The 26,659-nt window shown below is 39.0% G+C and overlaps 1 protein-coding gene across 4 annotated transcripts in view; it reads right to left on the bottom strand.

Moving 5' to 3' along the window:
* The window catches only part of NRF1 (nuclear respiratory factor 1), a 143,132-nt gene that overhangs the window by 74,777 nt on the left and 41,696 nt on the right, over positions 1-26,659 (bottom strand). For 3 of the 4 annotated variants that reach the window (XM_032761719.2, XM_058426662.1, XM_058426654.1), the window contains 3 exons: positions 22,122-22,353; positions 9,598-9,712; positions 3,663-3,789 (listed from right to left, as the gene is read on the bottom strand). In XM_032761719.2, coding sequence (XP_032617610.1) covers positions 3,663-3,789; positions 9,598-9,712; positions 22,122-22,344 — 465 coding nt within the window. In that variant the 5' untranslated portion in view covers positions 22,345-22,353. The remainder of the gene's footprint in view (positions 1-3,662; positions 3,790-9,597; positions 9,713-22,121; positions 22,354-26,659) is intronic. The other variant, XM_032761720.2, reaches the window with a different exon arrangement.

Below are 26,659 nucleotides of genomic sequence, written 5' to 3'. Positions count from 1 at the left end.
GATCGCTTGAACCCAAGAGGAGGAGATTGCAGTGAGCTGAGATTGCGCCACTATAACCTGGGCAACAGAGTGAGACCCTGTCTCTAAATAAATAAATAAATACTTATTATCAATACTAAATGACCCCTGGTTGTCAGTTAATACTTTTCTGCCTTGACAATTAGGCTTTGTCTGATATTAATGCTGTGATCCATGATTTATTTTTGTAGGCATTTTTCTGACAAACTTTTGCCTGTTATTTTACATTTAACATTTGTAACAGCTTTACTGATACATAGTTCACACATCATATGTATTTGTTTCCTATGGCTCCCACAAATCCCCACAAATCACCACAAACTGGGTGGTTTAAACCCATACAAATTTATTTTCTTGGTTTCACTTGGCTGAAGTCAAGGTGTTGGCAGGGCCGGGTCCTTCTGCAGGCTCTAAGGGAGCATCTCTAAGAGAGAATTGTTTCTTTGCCTTGTCTAGCTTCTGTCTAGCCTGTATCACTGTGTCTGGACCCCCTCCTTGCATCCAACCTCTTGCTTCCACCAACACATCTACTTCTATGCCAATCTCCCTTTGTTTCCCTCTTATAAAGATACTTGTGATTACATTTAGGGCCTACCTGGATAATCGAGAATAATCTCCCCATCTCAAGACCCTTAACTTAATTACAACTGCACTTTTGCTGTATAAGGTAACAGTCACAGGTTCCAGGGATGGGGACGGGCACATCTCTGGGGGTCATTGTTCAGTTTGCCATACCATACAATTCACCCATTTAAAGGGTAAGATTTTATACTCATAGGGTCCTAAAGTTATCACCAAAATCTAATTTTAGGCCATTTCATTCCCCGTAAAAGAAACCCCATGCCCACTGGCTGTCACTCTCTTCCCCTTCCCCAGTTTCTGGCAACCACTAATCCACTCTCTCTCTATAAATAAGATTTATCTATCCTGGACATTGCATATAAATGGAATCATACAATACGTGATTTTTTGTGACTGGGTTCTTTTGCTTAGCACAATGTTTTAAAGGCTCATCCATGCTGTAGTATAATATCAGTACTTCTTCCCTTTTTCCTGCTGAATAATATTCCATCCTATGGATATACCACATTTTATTTATCCATTCATCAGCGATGAACATTTGAGTTGTTTCCACTTTTTGGAAATTATAAATAATGCTGCTATAAACACTGTATATAAGTTTGTGTGTGAACATATGTTTTCAGTTCTCTTGGGTATAACTTAGGAATGGAACTGCTAGGACACATGGCAACTCTACTTTTAACATTTTGAGAGATTGCTTCTTGGCCATTTCTATATCTTCTTTGAAGAAATATCTATTCAGATCTTTTGCCTATTTTTATTTTTATTATTATTATTTTTTTGAGACAGAGTCTCACTTTGTTGCCCAGGCTGGAGTGCAGTGGCATGTGATCTCGGCTCACTGCAACCCCTGCCTCCTGGGTTCAAGAGATTTTCCTGCCTCAGCCTCCCAGGTAGCTGGGATTACAGGCACCTGCCATCACGTCTGGCTAATTTTTGTATTTTCAGTAGAGATGGGGTTTCACCATATTGGTCAGGCTGGTCTTGAACTCCTGACTTCAAGTGATCCACCCGTCTTGGCCTCCCGAAGTGCTAGGATTACAGGCGTGAGCCACTGTGCATGGCCCTTTTGCCTATTTTTAAATTGAGTTTTCTTTTTTCTTTTTTTTTTTTGAGACGGAGTCTTGCTGTGCTGCCCAGGCTGGAGTGCAGTGGCATGATCTTGGCTCACTGCAACCTCTGCCTCCTGGGTTCAAGAGATTCTTCTGCCTCAGCCTCCCAAGTAGCTGGGACTACAGGCATGCGCCACCACGCCCGGCTAAGTTTTTTGTATTTTTAGTAGAGATGGGGTTTCACCATATTGGCCAGGCTGGTCTTGAACTCCTAACCTCATGATCTGCCTGCTTTTTATTGTTGAGTTGTAAGAATTCTTAATATATTCTCAATATATATGTTTTTTTATCAGACATATCAGAATTCTTTATATACTCTCTATATAATTTTATCAGACATATGATTTGTAAATATTTCTCCCACTCTGCATGTTGTCTTTTCACTTTCTTGATTCTATTACTTGCAGCTGCTTTTAACATTTGTGAGTGGCTATGAGTATGATACATACATTGAATAGAGGCAGGCTTGATTTGGATTGCTGTTCCAACCTGAAAGAACATCTATGCCTTTAACAAGGCAGTTTAATCCATTTATATGTATGGTTTATAACAGAATTAACTGGCCTCACTTGTATTATTATGTTCTAGACTATGTATTTTAATTAGTTTTTAAACATTTCTTCCTTGTTTTCTATCTTTTATACAGAGACTTGGTTTTGTTTTTTTTTCTTCAGTGCTCTGGAAGATATATTCTGCTTCTAATTTTACTGGTACTTGCAGTCCCTAACCTGTATTTATCAATGTCAGTCAAAGGTAAAATGCTTTTTATCTCAGTCTAGTGTATCCTGTTTAACAGAGTCTATATCTTCTTGTATTCTATGGAGGACTTCAACAGTTTCCCAAAACTTAAAAAGATTTTTTTGCCGTGAGTAATTTTCTGAAGTATTTTTCTGAGTCTTCTAGATGAATCTTTTTCATAGATTGCATCATCTTTACTACTATCAGTAGCAGTATTGTTTTAGATTTTCAGTACTAAAGAAGAGAAGAAATGCCCAGATTTCATGTTTGTCAACAGTGTGACAGTAAAGGCTATTTCTCAGGCACCATTTTGAACTAGGAGCCTTCTACTGTATTCTTCTAAGGAAAGGTCCTAACACATCCTAATTGTAGGGCTTCAGGAATTTTTGGAAAAACTCAAAAAAAAAAAAAAAAATGTTAAGAAACACCCACAACATTTCAGGGACAGGAAGATGGTGTGAAAAAAATACAACAAACAGAATTTCGATCAATTGATTACTAATTCTGAACTCAAAAAATGCCTATATTCAATACAGGAGACATCTACTAAATGTCATTTTAAGCTAATAAATTTTATCCTAATAAAAACAAAATGCAATTTAAATCTTTACATATCATTACTTTACTAATGATTCACAGTTAATTTGGCCTGAGAAAGAATAGTTCCTATTGTGTAAGTATGCAGGGGCAAAAGACTATTTTTATAAAATTAGCTCTGGATAGTTATACAATCAAAATGTTCAAATATAGTTCTATATTTGGAGCAGAGTATTAAATAAATTCTTTGATAAATGTAAGAGATTTCAAATATGTAACTCAAATAACTGATCAATAAAATGCCCCGAGGTTTCCCTCAGGAAGTTGACACCTTGGAATTATCTACTATTTTGTTTCTGATATAAATCAATAATTTTCTTACAAAATCCTGCACTGGTTTCCTAACAAACAAAACACCTTGTTTCCCCGTCCCTTCCCCCTTCCCCCAGCCACCCATTGCATCTGGGGAGGTAAAATATCTTGACATAGAAGTAAAAACAATAATGATCGTTTTGTTTTGATATGCATAAAGCAGTCCGAAAACTAGTCCCCACTCCCATGCCTGGATTAGGGGGTAACAGAAATGCCAACTGTTATACTTGACAGAGGATCAGAAGAATGGAAGCAGCCGACAAAAAGCAAAGGGCAAACGAGAACAGCTTGGTTCTGACTTACCACATTCTCCAAAGGTGCTGCACCAAACACTTTAAAGACAGGGTTAGGTTTGGAGGGTGAGATACAGAGGACAATAGCTTGCTGTCCCACGCGAGTAGTATATTCATCTAATGTGGCTCGAAGTTTCCTGAATCAGAAAAGGAAACAAGAATAAAAAGTTTTAAAGACAGAAATTATAGTGACATAGACACAAATGACTTAAGACAGTTTATTCTGATCAGATATGCTCTTTCACGTAAAATGTGGGAATGTGAGGTTTGCTATCCTATTCAGCAGAAATATGTACATACCTTTTTCTTAAAGACTACTGATAGAAGGCTCAACTGAAGGTTTTGCCTTGGGACATAGCCATGACACAATTTTGAACATGGTATCATTCTTCTTGATCTGAGCAACATCACTTACTGCTACTAACAATTATAAAGATTACAACTATAAAGATTACAACTGGCCAGGCATGGTGGCTCATGCCTGTTGTAATCCCAGCACTTTGGGAGGCCGAGGCGGGCGGATCACTTGAGGCCAGGAGATCGAGACCAGCCTGGCCAACATGGTGCAAAGCCCGTCTCTACTAAAAATACAAAAACATTAGCCAGACATGGTGGCACACGCCTGTAATCCTAGATTATTGGGAGGCTGAGGCATGAGAATTGCTTGAATTCAGGAGGTGGAAGTTGCAGTGAACCAAGATGGTGCCACTGCACTCCAGCCTGGGCAACAGAGCGAGACTCTGTCTCAAAAAAAAAAAATTACAACCAAGATGTGCTCTTACAGAATTTATTATATCATCTCCATGCTTAATAAAAGGGGCTCAAATGATTTGATTTTACCATCTTTTATTGATTATTGTCTGTATCTCATTGTTTATATTTCATTGAGATAATTTTGTCCAAAAATACTACAAGCATACCTAGTTTTATTGTGCTTTGTTATTTTGTGTTTCACAGACACTGTCCGGGATCTTTCTTTAAAACAAATTAAAGGTTTGTGGCAATCCTATGTCAAGCAAGTTGATCAGTGCCATTTTCTTCCAACAGCATGTGCTCACTTCGTGTCTCTGTGTCACATTTTGGTAACTCTAGTAATATTTCAAACTTCTTCATTATTATAATCTGTTACAGTGATCTGTGATCAGTGATCTTTGATGTTACTATTTTAATTGTTTTGGGGCACCACAAACGGTGCCCACAAAAGATGGCAAACTTAACTGATAAATGTGTGTGTTCTGAATGCCCCACTGACCAACTGTTTCCTGCCTCTCTCCCTCTCCTCAGGCCTTCCTGTTCCCTGAGACACAGTATTGAAATTAGGCCAACTGATAACCCTACAATGGCCTCTAAGTGTTCAAGTTTAAGGAAGAGTCGCACATCTCTCACTTTTAATCAAAAGCTAGACATGACTAAGCTTAGTGAGGAAGACATGTCGAAAGCCAAGACAGGCTGACAGCAAGGCCGCTTGTGCCAAACAGTTGGCCATGTTGTTAATGCAAAGAAAAGTCCTTGAGGGAAATTACAAGTGCTACTCCAATGAACACACAAATGATAAGAAAGCAAAACAGTTTTATTGCTGATATGGAGAAGTTTCAGTGGTCTGGATAAAAGATCAAACCAGCCACAACATTCCCATAGGCCAAAGTCTAATGCAGAGCAAAGCCCTGACTCTTTCAGAGGTTGGTTCATGAGGTTCAAGGAAAAGAAGCCATCTCTATTACATAAAAGTACAAAGTGAAGCTGCAAGTGCTGATGTAGAAGCTGGAGCAAGTTATCCAGAAGATCTAGCTAAGTGGCTACACTAAACAACAGATTCTCAATGTAGACAAAACAGCCTTCTACTGGAAGAAGATACCATCTAGGACTTCCCTAGCTAGAGAGGAGAAGTCAATGCCAGGTTTCGAAGCTTCAAAGGACAGGCTGACTCTCTTGTTAGGGGCTAATGCAGCTAGTGACTTTAGGGTCCTTTAAAACTCATGCCAAATCTACTCTGCCTGTCCTCTATAAATAGAACAATAAAACCTGGATGGCAGTACATCTGTTTACAGCATGGTTTATGGAATATTTTAAGCCCATTGTTGAGACCCACTGCTCAGAAAAAAAAATTCCTTTCAAACTATTGTTGCATACTGACAACGCACCTAGTCACCCGAGAGCTCTAATGGAGACGTACAAGGAGATTAATGCTGTTTTCATGCCTGCTAAGATAACATGCATTCTGCAGCCCATGGATCAAGGAGTCATTTCAACATTCAGGTCTTATTATGTAAGAAATACATTTTGAAAGGATATAGCTGCTATAGTGATTCCTCTGATGGATATGGGTAAAATACATTGAAAACCTTCTAGAATGGATTCACCATTCAAGATGCCATTAAGAGTACTTGTAATTCATGTACAAGTACATGGGAGGAGGTCTAACTATCAACATTAATGGAAGTTTGGAAGAACTTGATTCCAAGCCTCATGGATGACTTTAAGGAGTTCAACACTTCAGTGGAGGAAGTAACTGCGGATGTAGTAGAAACAGTAAAAGAACCAGAATTAAAAGTGGACCCTGAAAACGGGACTGAATTGCTACAATATCATGATAAAATTCGAATGGATGAGAGGTGCTTCTTATTGATGAGCAAAGAAAGTGGTTTCCTGAGATGAAATCTACTCCTGATGAAGATGTTATGAATATTGTTGAAATGACAATAAAAGATTTAGAATATTACACAAACTGAACTGATGAAGCAGCAGCAGAGTTGGAGGGGATTAACTCTAATTTTGAAAGTTTTACTGTGGGTAAAATGCTATCAAACAGCATCACATGTTACAGAGAAATCGTTCACGAAAGGAAGTCAATCGATACGGCAAAATTTGTTGTCTTATTTTTATGAAATTGCCACAGCTACCCCAACCTTCAGCAACAACCACCTTGATCAGTCAGCAGTCATCAACATCGAGGCAAGACCTTCAACCAGCAATAAGATTACGAGTCACTGCAGGCTCAGATGAGCACTAGCATCTTTTAGCAATTAAGTGTTTTAGTGGTCAGGCCCAGTGGCTCACACCTGTAATCTCAGCACTTTGGGAGGTTGAGGCGGGAGGATTGCTTGAGCCCAGGAGTTCAAGCCCAGCCTGGGCAACATAGTGAGACCCCGTCTTTACAAAAAGAAGAAAAAATTTGCCAGGTATGGTGACATGCACCTATTGTCCCAACTACTTGGGAGGCTAAGTGAGAGGATCACTTGAGCCCAGGAGATTGAGGCTGCAGTGAACCATGATCACACCACTGCACTCTAGCCTGGACAACAGAGCTAGACTCTGTCTCCAAAAAAAAAAGTATTTTAAAATTACGGTATGTACATTGCTTTTTTTTTAGATATAATACCACTGCAACATTTAACAGAGTATAGTGTTAACACAACTTTTTTATGCACTGAGAAACCAAAAAATTTCCGTGACTTATTGTGATACTTGCTTTATTACAGTGGTCTGGAACCAAACCTGCAATATCTCCGAGGTATACCTATGCTTTTAAAATGTTGTAGCTTCATATTTTCATTGTGATATAAACAATTATTCTTAGTCCTACAGTATTTCACAAGTGAGGATGAAATGAAAACAGCTTTTTTTTTTTTTTTTTTTTAGATGGAGTTTCACTCTGTCCCTAGGCTAGAGTGCAGTGGTGTGATCTTGGCTCACTGCAGCCTCCACCTCCTGGGTTAAAGCTATTCTCCTGCCTCAGCTTCCCGACTATCTGGGATTGTAGGCACCTGCCACCATGCCTGGCTTATATTTTGTAATTTTAGTAGAGATGGGGTTTCACCACGTTGGCCGAGCTGGTCTCGAACTCCCGACCTCAGGTGATCTGCCCACCTCGGTCTCCCAAAGTGCTGGGATTATAGGCATGAGCCACCATGCCCAGCCAAAAACAGCTTAAAAAAAATTTTTTTTTTTAATTTTACTTTAAGTTCTGGGATACATGTGCAGAATGTGCAGGTTTGTTACAAAGGTATACATGTGACATGGTGGTCTGCTGCACCCATCAATCCAAAAACAGCTTTTTAAAATATAGTAACAATGGATGAAACAGAAACACTGCCTCTTCCCTCTGAAATCATAGGAGATGATTTCAAAGTTCTACGTTTCAGAATTCTGAAAAGTGGTGAGCAAAGGACCACTTATCAAACAAGAAATCTGATGGAATTCCTTGAAACAATGGTTTATACTCACTGTCTCCAATTCCCCTCTCCCAATTCTCTCTTAAAGCTATTCCAATCTTTTCACCCTAACCACTCCTTTGAATACACTCTTGTCAAGTTCAATCGTGAACTCCATGTTACTAAATCTAATGGTCAGTTGGCATCTTTTTCAACCCGTCAGCAGCATTTGATAGCTGATCACACGCTCTCCTTCCTGACACACTTTTTGTACCTGGTTTCCAGGATACCACTCTCTTGGTTTGTTTCCTGACTCACTGGTTGCTTCTTAGACTCTTTTGCTGCTTCCTTTCATCTCTCTAACCTCTAAAAGGTGGAGCGCTTCAGGCCTCAGTCCATACTCACTCCCTAAGTGACCTCATCCAGTCTCCTAGTTCTAAATACTACCTATACGCTTATAATATCTTCAGCTAAGGCCTCTCATTTGAATTCCAGACTCATATATCCAACTGCTTATTTTGTATGTCCGCTTAATGGTTAGAGGCATCACAAACTTACCATGTCCAAAACCAAATTCCTGATTCTGCCTCACCCTCACTGTCATGCTCATTCCTCCTCCAGTAAACGTCATCGCAATCCTAGTAATCAGACCAAAAATCACCCATCACTCCTTTTTTTTCTCTCACACTCCACATCAATGAATCATGATGAGTTGACTTTCGAAATACATCTAGAACCTGATCACTTCTTACTACCCATGCTGCTGCCATGTTGGTTTTAAGACACTATCATTTCTGGCCTAGATTACTATAATCACCACCTAATTGGTCTCCCTGATTCCATTCTTGTATCCCCAGAGTCTATTCTCAACACAGTAGCCTGAATGATTCTTTAAAAATACAAGTCAGATGATACTATTGCTCTGGTCAAAAGCCTACACTGACATCTCATCTCACTCAGAGTAAGAGTCAAGCCCCTGATATTAGACTATAAGATCTCCTAGGCCGGGTGAAGTGACCCACACCTGTAATCCCAGCATTTTGGGGCTGAGGCATGAGGATCACTTGAGGCCAGGAGTCCCACACCAGCCTATACAACATAGCAAGACCACATCTATCAAAAAAAAAAAAAAAAAAGATCTCCTGGTGTGGCTCTTCTCTACTACTCTGAACATCCTCTCATATCTCCCTGCCTGTTCCTCAAACACAACTACCACGTTCACACCTTGGGGCCTTTGCTCTTGCTACTCACCCTGCCTGAGATGTTCTTCCCCCCAGCATCAACATGTGTGTTCTTTCAGCGTCTTCCAGTCTCTGTTCAAAGGCTGCCTTATCAAAAAGGATTTCCCAAACTATCCCCGTAAAAGAGAAAACTGACTATATCCCCCTACCTCCTGACTTTTCTATTTTCCTTACTCCACTGTATTTTTTTCCCATTGCACTTATCATCACCTGACATATTGCGTATTGCTTTTTTTCTTTCCCCCTCTGGCAGAATACAAGCTCTTTAAGGCAATTCGTTTTGTTCACTCTTCCATGCCCAATGTCTACAACAATGGCTTGCACATAGCAGGAATACAACTTTTCTGAATGAATTAATGTGATATTACATATCAGTTAAATCATATTTCTTTGTTTTCATGTATTTAATTTTGTAAGAATACTTTTAAGTCTACATCTGTCATCAAGGAATCGAACCAAGCATCCTTGACAAACCTCATCACATATGTTCTAAGTCTGTCATCCACAGGAAGTATTTGAGGAATAGTAACAATATGGATAAGGGAGCCCTCACCGAAGCAAACGTGTTTGTTGCCTCTTCCGGATAGATGGATTAGACTCAAATACATGAGGCCGTTTCCGTTTCTTTCCTGTTGCCACAGCAGCAGCAGCGGCCATTCCCACAGGACCTGAAATAATAACGTATGTACTGAGATTAGGCAGCTGCCTGTAAGCTGTTCAAGACAGAAACAATTAAAGGTACAAAAAAGGTAGCACTGCTTTCCTAATATGTTGTCGGTAAATGTAGAATGATCCTGTTATTATCAATATACTTCACTATTGTTTATCATGATTCATATTGTGATTTACCAACAAAACATACAATGAATCTTTTAAAAAAGCAAATGACTTACACCTCCCCACCACACACTAGTTTGAATTTTGTATAATGTTGTTTTTGTTTGGCTTTGTTTTGCCAGCATGTCCATACTGTTAAGGCAATATTCTTAGAGGGGCTAGGAAAAATTGCAGCACTAAGAGGAGAAGCTTGCCAAAATTGAAAAAATGTACAGATTTCAATATTTACTTCTATCCCTGTGCCCCTGTTTCCATTACTCCAAGACAATGCCAAGTTAAGGAAGTTGGAGATAATCACTCACATTTGGAACTCCAACAACACCTAAAGGAGTATCTGAATGAATACCATCTTAATTGAAAAAATTTTCTTCTACATCTGGGAATTGTGCCAAAAATGGAGATGTTCAACACAAGGTCAAGCTGATGAAGGCATTCTAGCAGAAAAAAGATAACTTTGCCACTCTGAGAAAATGTTAATAAAAGTTAGTCTGGCTTGCCCTAAAACTAATGTATAATGTCTTGTTTTGTCTTTTGAACGGTACATGGAGGGTAGACTCAAAGGAACTACTGAAGTCTCTGATTCCTGGGACCTCAACATATCAAAGACAATCTTTTTTAAAAGACATTTTACCTTTATCCTTGTGAATCTTGTAAAAGGCTTAAATAAAAATTAAATTTAATTGCTCATCTGTATATTGGCATATATATTCTAAGTGGCTCAAATAAACCTCCCTGTAAACCTAAATGAATTTTTCTACATGTTGTTAGTAATATAATCAGCCTGACTTAAATAAACCCCCCTAAAGAACCTCAAAGCAAATAAAAAATAAGCAACTGCTTTTTACCTTTCTTTCCATCATAAATAGCTGTTACAGAAAAAATTTTATTGCTGCATTTCCCAACATTTTACTTATTTTTCAAAATTGTGGTAAGAACACTTAACATGTTTGTTATCTACTCTCTTAAAATGTAAAGTGTACAACACATCATTGCCAACTATAAGCCCAATGTTGTACGGCTATCTAGAACTTATTCCCCTTGCATCACTGAAGAGCAACTCCCCATCTGTCCCTCACCCCAGGCCCTGGCAACCACCATTCTCCTCTGTTTCTATGACTATTTTAGATACCTTCTATAAGTAGAATCATGCAGTATTTGTCTTTCTATGACTGGTTTGTTTCACTTATCATAATGTCCCCAAGGTTGAACCATGTTGTCACATATGACAGCATTTCCTTGTGTTTTTAAGGGTGAATAATGTTCCATTGTACACACAGATCACATTTGCTTTAGCCATTCATTCACTGATGGGCATTTAGGCTATTTTCACATCTTGCTATTGTGAATAATACAACAATGAACAAGGGAGTGCAGATATCTCTTTGGGGTCCTGATTTCAATTCTGTTGGATAAATGCCCAGAAGTGAGACACCAGGATCATATATGGTAGTTCTATTTTTAATTTTTTCAAGGAATCTCCATGCTGTTTTCCATAGCGGCTGGACCACCGTACATTCCCACCAACAGTATATAAGGGTTCCAGTTGCTCTACAACCTCAATGCCACTAGTTTATATTTTTGATAATAGTTGAGCATCTAACCTGTTGGTGATTTGCATGTCTTCCTTACAGAGATATCTATGCGAGTCCCTTGCCCATTTTTTATATTGAGTTATTTGGTTTCTTGCAGCTGAGTTGTAGAAGTCCAATATTTTATTATGAAAACTTAAAAACTTATGTGCAAGGTTGAATTTTAACATCTTATTATACATATCTATCCATCTTTCTATCCATTCATCAACTCACATTGGGGTTTTAAAAATGTGTTTCAAAGCAAACTGCGAATATCAATATGATCCCCCTAAATACTTCAGCAGGCATAGCATTAGCTAGAGTTCAATATTTTATAATTATTTTCTTTTGAGGTAAAATTTGCATATAATGAAATATACAAATCCAAGTACACATTCAATAAATTTTAAAAATGTATATACTCATGAAACTCAAGATCTGGCCAGGCACAGTGGCTCACACCTATAATCTCAGCACTTTGGGAGGCTGAGGTGGGAGGATCACCTGAGGTCAGGAGTTTGAGACCAGCCTGGCCAACATGGTGAAACCCCATCTCTACTAAAAATACAAAATTAGCTGGGCATGGTGGCGCACGTCTGTAGTCCCAGCTACTCAGGAGGCTGAGGCAGGCAAATCGCTTGAATCTGGGAGGAGGAGGCTGCAGTGAGCCAAGATCACTCCACTGCACTCCAGCCTGGGTGAAAGAGCAAGACTCCATCTCAAAAAAGGAGAGGGGAGGGGAGGGGAGGGGAAAGGAAAGGAAACTCAAGACCTATAATATCACTCCAGAAAGTCCTTTCATGTCCCTTCTCAGTCAATTCCCATCCTTACTTCTCAGCAATACCTAGTATTCTTTTTTTTCACTATAGAGTTTTGCCTATTCTAGAGCTTTAAATAAATGGAATCATATAGTAAATACTCTTTCACTTAAAACTTCTTTCACTTAGAATAATGTTTCTAGATTCATCCGTGCTGCCACATGAATCAGTTGTTTGTTCCTTTTTGTTGCCAAGTAATATTCCATTGTTTGGATAAACCAGTTTGTTTATCTATTCTTCTATCTGATGGATACTTGGACTATTTCCAGTTTTAGGCTATTGTGCATAAAGCTGCTTGATTTGACTGATTTATAAATTTAATACAGTTCAAATAAAACTCTCAACATGGGATTTTGTGGAATTTGATAAACTGATCCCAGTATTTAAATAGAAGTACAAATGGCCAAAAATAGCCAAAACAATTCATAAGATTTTAAGAATTTGAAGGCATTCATCCTACCACATATTAATAATTATAAGGCTATACTCATTAAGGTTATATCTCCACTGATTAGAAGGATGAGATGAAATATATAAGAGCATAACTATAGTCATTAAACTAGTGTGGAACTGACTCAGGGATAGACAAATCAATGCAACTGAATTGCAGATTTCATAAACATCCTCCTGTGTCAGAAAGACAAAAAAAGGATGGGCTATTAAATATATGATGCTGGTTATCCATATGGAAAAATAATGAAATTAGATCTTTATATACAAAAATAAATTACAGGTGGATTAAAGGCCTAAATGTAAAACAATAACCTCAATAAAACAATGAAAAACAAAAGAAAGCCTGTAATCTAGCACTTTGGAAGGACAAGGCAGGAGTATTGCTTGAGGCCAGGAGTTCAAGACTAGCCTGGGCACCATAGCAAGACTCCATATCTACAAAAAAATTTAAAACCAGGCATGGTGCTGCACACCTGAGGTCCTAGCTACTCGGGAGGCTGAGGCAGGAGGATCACTTGAGACTAAGAGTTTGAGGCTGCAGAGAACTATAATTGCATCACTGCACTCCAGCCTGGGTGACAGAGTGAGATCCTATCTCTAAAAAATAAATAAATAAATAAATACCTTTAAAATTGAAAATTAAAAAAAATTATAATTTCTACAATAAACTACTATAGAATATTTTATAAAGAGAAGAATTCCTTAAACAAGATCCCGAAAGGATAAACTATAAGGTAAAAGATTAATAAATTTCACAATAATACAAAGAAAAACCTTCATGAAGAAAAAAATAAATGCGGTGGGCAACAAACTGGGAGAAAATAATTACAATACGTATTATTGGGAAAGGAATACAAAATATATATCAATAATTTTTACAAATTGACATGAAAAAAGACCAAAAAACTGAGTTGGGAAATGGGCAAAGGTATAAACAGGAAATAGGCAAAGAAAGAAAATTGAGACATCAATAAAGATCCAAAATGGTGCTCTATTTTGTCTTACTGCACTGGCTGGAATCTCTAGCTCAAAAATACAAATTAAACCAACACTGAGATGTCATTTTATACCTACCAGATCGGCAAAAATGAAAAAGACTGGTAACACCGATGGTGAGAATGAGAAGCAACAGGCACTACAGCACACTGCTTGTGGGGATGTAAATGAACAGGATTTGGAAAGACATTTAGCAATATCTAGTAAAGTTGAAAATGGACATCTTTGGCCCTCCAATTCCCCTCCTGGGTATATCCTCCAGTAGTACTTTTCAAGCTACAGCTAGTGTGACCTTTCAGTGACTCATGAGTGTATTGTTTTCTAATAAAATAGAACAGACTAGAACATATCACAGAGTATATAATTTGCAGTAGGGGTTAAGTATTATTTATTTAAAATTGTAGTTTTGGCTATATGTGTACTCATTTATTCTGGGTCACAATGTAAAATGTATTACTGTGCTACATTGTCAAAACAGAAAAAATTACAAACAATCTGAGTATCTACCAATATGTGAAATATTCAGGCTGGATGCGGTGGCTCACGCCTGTAATCCCAACACTTTGGGAGGCTGGGGTGGGCAGATCACTTGAGGTCAGGAGTTCGAGACCAGCCTGGCCAACATGGTAAACCCCATCTCTACTAAAAATACAAAAATTAGCCAGGCATGGTGGTGTGTGCCTCTAGTCCCAGCTACTCAGGAGGCTGAAGCAGGAGAATTGCTTGAACACAGGAGGCAGAGGTTGCAGTGAGCCGAGATTGTGCCACTTCACTCCAGCCGGGGCAACAAAATGAAACTCCATCTCAAACAACAACAACAACAACAACAACAACAGAAAAAGAAATACTCAGATAATGAATGGAATACCAAATAACAGTTAAAATAAAAACAGCCACATTATCAACATGGGTGAATCTCAGAAAAATGTTGAATGAGATAAACATATTACAGAAACATAGTGTCAGAGTGATACCATTAATATAAAATTGAACACATGCAAAACAATGCTAAATATTGTTTAATCATACAGACACATAATAGCAAATATAGACAAATAAAAGAGAATGACAAAGACCAAATCTAGAATACTGGTTACCCCAGTGGAGGGAGGGAGGGAAGGGAGCAGGATTAGAAAGAGTTCCACTGAGAATTTCAACCATATCTGTACTTTTTATTCTTAAAAAACATTTGATGCAAACATGTGAAAGCAGTAATAACTGACAAAGCTGGGCAGTGGGTGCACGTGCATTTGTTATGTCAATCTTGATACTTCTCTGTATGATTCAAATATTCAAGTATTTTCTACTTGCTGGACAATTTACCAAAACTATCACTCTCAAGATACTAATTATGTCTATATACCATGTGAATCTTTCTCCACTTCTTTATTAACCTATCCTTTATCATTTCAAAGAAAATGAAATAATAAATCCAATTTTGTTTAAAAAGAAGTCCTCTAGGGCTAGGCCCAGTGGCTCACGCCTGTAATCCCAACACTTTGGGAGGCCAAGGCAGGAGGATCACTTGAGCCCTGGAGTTCAAGACCAGCCCTGGGCAACATGGCAAAATGGAATGTCTGCAAAAATTTAAAAAATTAGCTGGGCATGGTGGCGTGCACCTGTCCAGGAGGATGAGGTGGGAGGATCACCTGAGCCCAAGGAGGGTGAGGCTGCAGTAAGCCGTGATTGTACCACTGTACTCCAGTCTGGGCAACAGAGTGAAACCCTGTCTCAAAAACGATGACAACAACAAACAACATACTGGTGATTGATACTAAAAGAGGTCAACCAACTTGAGATACTGTTGTTTTTATTACTTGAAGATTTCATTTAGTTGCACTACTTATAAACTTTTTTTTTCTTGAAAATCAACAATAATCAAGGGCTGTCTGTGCTGCAGAGAATTAGAAGTGTTTCTGACGGGCAACACAATATAGTGAATGGTCAGTTACCTTTTCTGGGTCACCTTTCAGATATGATGAATGCTACAGACCAGCTCCTCAGAAAAATCCCCACGCTGGTTAAGTGGAGTTGGGATTCCAACCCAGGAAGCCTGATTCCAGAGCCTGGGCAGGTAAGCACTGTGCTCTGCTGCCTCTCGAAATTCTTTACCACACACAGCCCCTAGGCCCTGGGTGGTCTGACTCATGCCTGCCTCACAAGGCTTCAACCACACTGGCCTCCTTCCCATTTCCCATCTGCAAGTCCTTGCTTTCAATGTTTCTCAGTCTGAAATGCACTTCCCTTTGCTGATACCTAACTGCCTGTCAGTCACAACCTGCCTCCTAAGAGAAGCCTTCTCAGACCACCCAAACTAGCAGCAATCTGCTGTCCTCTCTCCATTACCTTCCCTCATTATTTTATTCAGAGCATCCAATGCTTTCTCAAATTATTTTACTTTATTATTGGTAGCTCTCCCCCACCACTGGATGAAAGCTCCTTCAGAAACAAACTTTTTTTCCCCCCAATAAGCCTTTTGCACTCCTAAGAAGCAAACTCTTGCCTGCCTCGTACATAGTATCTACATAGGTTACATATATGTACTATACATTATAATTCCTCAATAATTGAATATTAAATGATCAAATGGTAAGTCATTTCTACCAGCTGTGTCTCACTTTCCACATGTGCCACACGAAGGAGTCAAATTAAAGTCTTTTCCTGGTCTTAACACTATGATAAAACAGTACAATAATACAGCAAAGCCATGTCTTAAAACCATCTTCCTTCATAGAAAAGCAGTGGGCCTGGATTCATTATGTTAAGATGCCCTCTGCTGGGACACATAAGCATTTCACAAAATATATTTTACAAACATTTCATGTGTTTTACCACTAAGACTTATTTTTAAATTCACCACTCCGGAAGTACACAGTGGACAATAACTGACAGTAATAAAGTTGTTCTTCATTGCATCTGTCTTCCTCTTCTTAAATACAGCATATATTTAAAACGTAGTATTTTGGCCACTCCTCATCATTAATTTCTTGTCTAGCTTTTCTAAATACCTTCTAAGATCAGTATCTAATACCATACCCATTCAGGCATGGTTTATATGAAGTCTTCTCACCATGGTGCTAAATGTTCAATATAAATAGGAAAATGAATGATATAAAATGTAGCCCAGCTTTAAGTCATTTAGTAGCCCAGAAAATTTTAAAACCTTAAATTGGATTAAGATGATCCAGGATTGCTAGTGCCCTCAGGCATCTGGCAGAAGCAAACAAAAATCCTTTCTAGAGGATGATAACATTACACTAGACCCCAAATTATTTCTAGAAATAATTTTCCAAACACAGCATCCAGTATTCATTGAAATATAATAGTACACTAAGAAAACGGCCAACGTGAACAAGAAATGACATTAACAACATGTAACAGAAACTTGAGAGAGAATTACCAGGTAAATTATAAAATTATTTGTTTAAAAGAAATTTTTTTCCACTATTGGAAACTGTTCAGTGCAAATCTGGGAGGAAACACACACACACACACACACACACACACACTAGAAATTCTAAAACTGGAGGAAAAAAAACACTTGGTTAGTAGTTTTGGTTAAACTATTAACAATTACCAAAATTAATAAGTCAATGAACAGAGTTAGAAGCACCTTAATAAATGAAGAAAAAACAAAGAAAAGAGAACATAAAAAAGGCACCTTATAAACACGGCTGATATGGTTTGGCTGTGTCCCCACCCAAATCTTATCTTGAATTGCACTCTCATAACTCCCACATGTTGTGGGAGGAACCTAGTGGGAGGTAACTGAATCATGGGGGCAGGTCTTTCCGGTGCTGTTCTTGTGATAGTGAATAAGTCTCATTAGGTCTGAGGGTTTAAAAAAGAGGAATTCTCCTGCACAAGCTCTCTCACTCTTTGCCTGCTGTTATCCATGTAAGACATGACTTGCTCCTCCTTGCCTTCTGCCATGATTGTGAGGCCTCCCTAGCCACATAGATCTGTAAGTCCACTGAAACCTCTTTTCTTCCCAGTCTTGAGTATGTCCTTATCAGCAGCGTGAAAATGGACTAATATAGTAAATTGGTACCAGGAGTGGGGTGCTGCTGAAAAGATACTTAAAATGTGGAAGCGAAATTGGAACTGGGTAATAGGCAGGGGATAGAACAGTTTGGAGGGCTCAAAAGAAGACGGGAAAATGTAGGAAAGTTTGGAACTTCCAAGAGACTTGACGAGTGGCTTTGCCCAAAATGCTGATAGTGATATGGACAATAAAGTCCAGGTTGATGTGGTCTCAGTGGAAATGAGAAACTTGTTGGGAACTGGAGCAAAGGTGACTCTTGTTATGTTTCAGCAAAGAGACTGGTGGCATTTTGCCCCTGCCCTAGAGATTTGTGGAACTTTGAACTTGAGAGAAATGATTTAGGGTGTCTGGCAGAAGAAATTTCTAAGCAGCAAAGCATTCAAGAGGTGACTTGGGTGCTGTTAAAGGCGTTGTTTTATAAGGGAAGGAAAACATGAAAGTTTGGAAAATTTGCAGCCTGATAATGCAATAGAAAAGAAAATCCCATTTTCTGAGGAAAAATTCAAGCTGGTTGCAGAAATTTGCATAAGCAACAAGGAGACAAATGTTAATCCCCAAGACAATGGAAAAAATGTCTCCAGGGCATGTCAGAGGTCTTCACAGTAGCCCCTCCCATCATAGGCCTGGAGACCTAGGAGGTTTCAAGGGCTGGGCCCAGGGTCCCTGTGCTGTATGCAGTCTAGGGGCTTGGTGCCCTGCATCCCAGCTGCTCCAGCTGTGGCTGAAAGGGGCCAACACAGAGCTAGGGCCATGGCTTCAGGGGCTGCAAGCCCCAAGCCTTAGCAGCTTCCACAAAGGTTTTGAACCTGCAAGTGTACAGAAGTCAAGGATTGGAGTTTGGGAACCTATGCCTGGATTTCTGAGGATGTATGAAAACGCCTGGATATCCAGGCAGAAGTTTGCCGCAGGGGCGGGGCCCTCATGGAGAACCTCTGCTAGGGCAGTGTGGAAGGGAAACATGGGGTTGGGTTGGAGACCCCACACAGAGTCCCTTCAGGGGCACTGCCTAGTGGAGCTGTGAGAAGAGGGCCACTGTCCTCCAGCCCCCAGAATGGTAGATCCACTGACAGCTTGCATCTTTTGCCTGGAAAAGCCACAGACACTCAACACCAGCCCATGGAAGCAACTGGGAGGCTGTACCCTGCAAAGCCACAGGGAGCAGAGCTGTCCAAGACCATGGGACCCCACCTCTTGTATCAGCATGACCTGGATGTGAGACATGGAGTCAAAGGAGATCATTTTGGAGCTTTAGGATTTGACTGCCCTGCTGGATTTTGGACTTGCATGGGGCCTGTAGCCCTTTTATTTGGCCAATTTCTCCCATTTGGAATGCCTGAATTTACCCAATCCCTGTACCCCCACTGTATCTAGGAAGTAACTAACTTCCTTTTGATTTTACAGGCTCATAGGCAGAAGGGACTTGCCTTGTCTCAGATGAGACTTTGGACTGTGGACTTTTAAGTTAATTCTGAAATGAGTTAAGACTTTGGGGGACTGTTAGAAAGGCATGATTGGTTTTGAAATGTGAGGACATGAAATTTGGGGGGGCTAGGGGCAGAATGATATGGTTTGGCTCTATGTCCCCACTCAAATCTCATCTTGAATTGTACTCTCATAATTCCCACATGTTGTGGGAAGGACCCAGCGGGAGGTAATTGAATCATGGGGGCAGATCTTTCCCATGCTGTTCTTGTGATAGTGAATAAGTCTCACAAGATCTGATGGTTTTAAAAGGAGGAGTTTCAGTGCACAGGCTCTCTCTCTTTTTGCCTGCTGTCATCCATTTAAGATGTGACTTGCTCTTCCTTGCCTTCCACCATGATTTTGAGGCCTCCCCAGCCAGGTGGAATGTAAGTCCATTAAAACCTCTTTCTTCCCAGTCTTGGGTATCTCGTATCAGCAGCATGAAAACGGACTAATACAACAGCTGAAGAAGAAAGTCACAAGCTGAAAGACAGAAGAAACTACACAGAAAGATGATACATACAGAACAGATGGTAAGAGACATACAAGTGAGGAAGACTAACAAGGTAACTGGAGCCATGGAATGAAAAGAGATGGAATGCAGCAGAAGCAAAATCTAGTGGCTAAAATTTCCCAGAATTGATGACATTAGTCCACACAGTCAAGATGTACAAAAAATCCTAAACAGAATAAATAAATAGAAATCAGAGCCAAATATATCACAAAAACTAAAGAGAAAAATCAGTTGAGTGGGGAGAGGGGGCAGGCCATGTGGGAGATAATCTTTGAAAGAGTAGTGGTTAGAATGAAATAACTGAATTCTCAATAGCAACAATGGAATCCAGAAGACAGTGGAACAGTACCTTCAACATGAGGAAAGAATAACCACCAAGCTAGAATTCCATATTCTGTGAAAACATCCTTCAAGGTTGAAGTTTAAGTAAAAACATTCATGGACAAGCAAAAATAGAACTTGCTACTAGCAGATTCATGCTAAAGCAAATACTAAATGGTGTCTTTAGGTGGAAGAAAAACCATCTCAGGAGACCAGTTGGAGATGCAGGAAAATAAATGAGCATTATTTTTTAAATAAAAATATTGTTCGCTGGATGCGGTGGCTCACGCCTATAATCCCAGCACTCTGGGAGGCCGAGGTGGGTGGATCACCTGAGGTCAGGAGTTCAAGACCAGCCTGGCCAACAGGGTGAAACCCCATCTCTACTAAAAACACAAAAATTAGCTGGGCATGGTGGCGCACCTGTAATCCCAGCTACTCGGGAGGCTGAGACAGAAGAGTTGCTCCAACACAGGAGGCAGAAGCTGCAGTGAGCCAAGATTGTACTACTGCACTCCAGCCTGGGCGACGGAGAGAGACTCCATCTCAAAAAAAAAACAAAAACAAAACAAAAAAAGTCCTGTGGTGTTTAAAATACAGTTGTCTCTTCAAATCCTCGTGAGATTGTTTCTAGCATCTTGATGTGCAGATGCTCAAGTCCCTGATATAAAATGGTGTAGTATTTGCACGACCTATTCACGTCCTTCTGTATCATCTGTAGGTTACTAATACTAGTATTATAATACCTAATACAGTGTAAATACTATATAAATAGTTGTTGTATTGGCCTTTTATTTGTATTATTTTTAATTGTTATATTGCTACTTTTTTTTTTCCTAAACTTTTGATCAAATTGGTTGAACGTGCAGATGTGGAGCCCACAGATAACGAGAGCCAACTGTATACCAAAAATGAATACAAAGGACAACAATAGCATATAGGATGGGCACATGAAATGCAAGTGTTCTATGAAATTTGTATTACCCTGTACAGGTTAAAAGTTCCAAGTACATACAACTTTTTGCTTTTCCTTTTTTTTTCAACTAGACACAGGCTGTCACTCTGTCACTCACGCTGTAGTGCAGTAGTGTAATCATAGCTCACTGCACCCTCAAACACCTGGGCTCAAGCGATCAGTCATCCCACCACAGCCTCCCAAGTAGTTGGGATTAGGGAGCATGTCACCACACCCAGCTAATTTTTTTTGGTAGAGATGGGATCGCATTACATTGCCCAGGCTGGTCTCAAACTCCTGGGCTTAAGTGATCCTCCCACCTTGGCCTCCCAAAGTGCTGGGATTACAGGTGTGAGCCACTGAGCCTAGTCAACATAAGACATTGATAAATAAAGGATGTATGTTACAATTTCTACAGGTATTGATAATAGTAAAAGCTTATAACTTTCAAACTAACAAGAAAAAAAATGAAAAAATACAAAATTTTCAATCACTACAAAAGAAAACGCCAAGAAAGAGAAAAGTAAACAGAACAGGTAGGGCAAAGAGAAAGCATATAGAAAAGAAGGTAAATTTAAATCTAAATATGTGTCAGTGATTCTGTTTAATGTAATTGGAATAAATGCTTCAGTTTAAAGCCAAAATACAGGCAGAATAGATGAAAAAATAAAACCAAAGCCATAACACTGATAGTAAGTGATTCCAGACCTCAAGTCTCAGTATAACACAGGCTCAAGTTATAACTGCAAGGCTTAAAAAAATTGTGATAAAGGCCAGGCATGGTAACTCACACCTGTAATGCCAGTAATTTAGGAGGCCAAGGCAGAAGGATTGCTTGAGCCCAGGAGTTTGGGGCCAGCCTGGGTAACACAGTGACATTTCTGTCTCTACAAAATATACAAAAATTAGCCAGATGTGGTGGTACACATCAGCAGTCCCAGCTACTCCAGAGGCTGAGATGGGAGAATCACTTGAACCCGGAAGATCGAGGCTGCAGTGAATCGTGATTGTGCCACTGCACCCCAGCCTGGGCAACAGAGTGAGACACTGTCTCCAAAAAAAAAAAAAAAAAATTAAAGAAGAGTTTCTAATCCAAACATTACCTGCAGCTGCTAGATGAGCTGTCACCTCATCAGCTGCTGTGGAGTTGAGTATATCTGAGTCATCGTAAGAGGTGTCCTCGGGAGAAGAAGGTGAGTCTTCATCAGCACTCAGCATACTGTGCTCGGTGTAAGTAGCCACATGGACCTGCTGCACTTGCTGGGCCACTGCATGTGCTTCTATGGTAGCCATATGTTCAGTTTGGGTCACTCCGTGTTCCTCCATGAAGTTCTACTGTCAGACAAAAAAGAAAAAGAACAGGATTCAGTGTGTAAATGTAACACAATGTTTAAACTAAGAGATATTTTCTTCAAGAGCAGAGGAACCTTGACAAACTTCCAATTTCACTACTTACCGTGCCACACCAAGTCATAGGAAATGGGAAGCACCACTCAAATGTGACATAAAAATGACAGAGTGGTGTTCCTTACATGAAACCATTTTGATGGAAATTCACTGTACTAATTTTATACCTCAGATCACAAAACAACAGATACCCTTAATAATAAAAAGACATTCAAATATAACAATAAAAAGAAAAGACACCTCAGTGACTAGCATTTGGCTTTGTGGACATAAAAACACTTAGTAAATAAGTGAAATACTTAACATTTTCTTTGTATGTCAAAGACAAATGAGAGTCAAATAACTTTTTTCCCAAAAATTCAAATTGGTCTTTCTGCTTATAAAACTGCTTCTTGAGGGCATGGCGGCATGTGCCTGTAGTCCCAGCACTTTGGGAGGCCCAGGCAGGTGGATCATCTGAGGTCAGGAGTTCGAGACCAGCCTGGCCAACATGGCAAAACCCTGTCTCTATTAAAAATACAAAAAAATTAGCCGGGCATGGTGGCGGGTGCCTGTAATCCTAGCTACTTGGGAGGCTGAGGCAGGAGAAGTGCTTGAACCCGGGAGGCAGAGGTTGCAGTGAGCCAAGGTTGTGCCATTGTACTCCAGCCTGGGCGACAGAGCAAGACTCTATCTCAAAAACAAACAAACTCCCCCCAACCAAAAAAAACAAAACAAAACTGTGCTTCTTGTAAACCCCAAAATGATACAGTAATTTATAAAGCAGTAAGGTTAAAAGTTGGCTCTTCTATCACACTTACAATCTCCACTCCTCCCCACCTCAGAAGTTCATTATTTTTGAAAAATAAATTTGGAGCATACATATATAGATGTAAAATAAAAACACGTTCATATTATACATATTGTTTGTCTTTTTCATATTACAATATATCTGGACATTGTTACATGTCAAAACATACAGATCTACCATATCTTTTTCAAACAGCTGCATAATACTTCATTATATGCATGTGTCATAATTTATATAACCAGTCACTTGCTGATCAAATATGCTGCCAAGTTTTTGCTATTATAAAATAAACATCAATGCAGTATAAAATGTGTCCTTGAATATAAAATTTTACATATTAGTTCCTCAAAAAAAATCAAAAATAGAAGTACCACATGATCCAGCTATTCCACTTGTGGATATATATGCCCAGAAGAAACTGAAAGTAGGATCTTGAATAGACATCTGTATACCCATGTTCATAGCAGCTTTATTCGCAACAGCCAAAATGTGGAAGCAACCCAAGTGACCATCGATGAATGCATGGGTAAAAAAATGTGGTATACACATACCACCTATTATTCAGTCTTAAAAAGGAAGAAAATGCTAATTAGAAAGAGGCAAATTTCCTCAACCTGATAAAGAACAGCTACAAAAAACCTACTATTAACATCATACTTAATTGTGAAAAACTAGAAGCTTTCCCATTAAGATTAGGAAGAAGGCTGGGTGAGGTGGCTCAGGCCTATAATCCCAGCACTTTGGGAGGCTGAGGCAGGTGTATCACCTGAGGTAAGGAGTTCAGGACCAGCCTGGCCAACATGGAAAAACGCTGTCTCTACTAAAAATATAAAAATTAGCCAGGTGTGGTGGTACACATCTGTAATCCCAGCTACTCAGGAGGCTGAGGCAGAAGAATCGCTTGAACCCAGAAGGTGGAGGTTGCAGTGAGCTGAGATAATGCCACTACACTCCAGCCTAGGTGACCCAGCAACGGCGGGACTCTGTCTCAAAAAAAAAAAAAAAAAAAAAAAAAAAAAAGATCAGGAGGAAGACAAGGAAATCTCCTCTCACCACTTCTTTTTAACATTGTACTGGAAGTCCTAACTAATGCAATAATATTTTTAAAAAGAAATAAAGGGTACCCTGATTGGGAAGGAAGAAATAGAACTGTCTTTCTTCATCGATGACATGATTGTTGATGTAGAAAATCCAAAATAATCAATAAAAAAAACTCCTGGAACTAGTAAGTAAATACAGCAAGGTTGCAGGGACAAGGTTGTTTTCCTAAATACTAGAAATGAGTAAGTGGAATCTGAAATAAAAAACACAATACCATTTACATTTGCACAACCAAAAAGTGAAATACTGAGTAAGGTATAAATCTAACAAAATATGTACAAGATCTATATGAAAAAACAAAAACAAAACCAAACTCTGATGAAAGTAATCAAATAAAAACTAAATAAAGAGAGATATTCCATGTTCATGCATAGGAAGACACAATACTGTCAAGATGTCGGTTCTTTCAACCTGATCTCTAGATTCAACATTGTCCCAATCAAAATCCCAGCAAGTTATTTTGTGGATATCAACAAACTCACACTAAAGTTTACATGGAGAGGCAAAAGACCCAGAACAGCCAAAAAAAATACTGAAAGAACAAAATCAGAAGACTGATACCACACAACTTCAAGACTTACCATAAACCCACAGTAATCAAGATAGTATGGTATTGGTGAAACACCAGAGAAATAGACCAATGTAATGGAAGAGAAGGTCCAGAAATAGACCCACATAAATACAGCCAGCTCATCTCTGAGAAAGGAGCAAAGGCAATACATTAGTTTGGCAAAGTCAGTCTTTTCAATGAATGGTGCTGGAACAAGTGAACAGTCACACATCAAAAAAATGAAATCTAGACACAGACCTTACGCCCTTCACAAAAACTGATACAAAATGGATCATAAACCTAAATGTAAAATGCAAAACCATAAAACTCCTATAAGATAACAGGAGAAAATCTAGTTGACCTTGGGTATGGCAATGACTTTTAAGATACAATGCCAAAGGCACAATCCATAAAAGCAAAAAATCGATAAGCTGGACTTCATTAAAACAAGAAACTTCTGCCCTGTGAAAGACACTGCCAAAAGAATGAGAAGACAGGACATAGACAGGGAGGAAATATTTGTAAAAGATGAATCAGAAGGACTGTTACCCAAAATAAGGAATTCTTAAAAACTCAATCATAAGAAAATGAACCCAATTAAAAAAAGGGCAAAACACCTGAAGCAATCTCACCAAAGAAGATATATAGATGGTAAATAAGCATATGAAAAGATGCTGAACATCATATGTCATGGGATAATTACAAATTAAAACAGTGAGATATCACTACGCATCTATTTAAATATCTAAAACTCAACAATGCCAACACCAAATGCTGTTGAGGATGTGGAGCAACAGGAACTCTCATTCATTGCTGGTGGGAATGCAACATAGTACAGCCACTTTGGAAGACAGTGTGGCAGTCTGTTATAAAATTAAACATACTCTTACCATACAATCCAGCAATTACATGTCTTTGTATTTACCCAAAGGAGCTGAAAACTTACATCCACATAAAAACCTGCACATGGATGTTTATAATTTTATTCATAATTGCCCAAACTTGGAAGCACCAAAATGTCCTTCCATAGATGAATGGATAAATAAACTGTGGTACATCCAGACAACAGAATATCATTCAGCACTAAAAAGAAATGAGCTTTCAAGCTATGAGAAAATGTAGAAGAAGCTTAAATGCATATTGCTAAGTGAAAAAAGCCAATCTGAAAAGGCTACACACTTATGATTCCAATTACATGGCCTTCCGGAAAAGCAAAACTATGGGGATGGTAAAAAGATTAGAGGTTGCCAAGGATTAGGGGGAAAGCAGGGATGAACAGGCAGAGCATTTTCAGGGCAGTGAAACTACTCTGTATGATACAATAATGGTGGATATGGGTTACACATTTGTTCAAATCCATAGAATGTACAATACCATGAGGGAACCCTAATGTAAACTATGGACTTTGGGTAATAATGATGTGTCAATGTGGGCTCATCAATTGGAACAAAATGTACCACTCTGGTGCAGGATGTTGATAGTGGGGGAGGCTGTGCAAGTGTAAGGGAGAGAAGTATATGGGAATTATCTGTATCTTCCACTCAATTTTGCTGTGAACTTAAAACTGCTGTAAAAAAATACAGTTTTATTTAAAACCAGTTTTTTAAAAAAGGAAATTCTGACTCATGCTACAACATGGATCAACCTTGAGGATATTCTGCTCAGTGAAATAAGCCAGCCACAAAAAAGAACAAATACTGTATGATTCTACTTATGTGAGGCACCTAGAGTAGTCAAATTCATAGAGACAGAAAGTAGACTACAGAGTTTCAGTCCTGCAAGATGAAGAGTTC

Source organism: Hylobates moloch, unplaced genomic scaffold (genome assembly GCF_009828535.3).
Source record: "Hylobates moloch isolate HMO894 unplaced genomic scaffold, HMol_V3 SCAFFOLD_1, whole genome shotgun sequence".
In the NCBI taxonomy this organism is placed as follows: domain Eukaryota; kingdom Metazoa; phylum Chordata; class Mammalia; order Primates; family Hylobatidae; genus Hylobates; species Hylobates moloch.
Note: the sequence above shows the minus strand (reverse complement) of the source record. Positions and strands in the feature narration are given on the sequence as shown.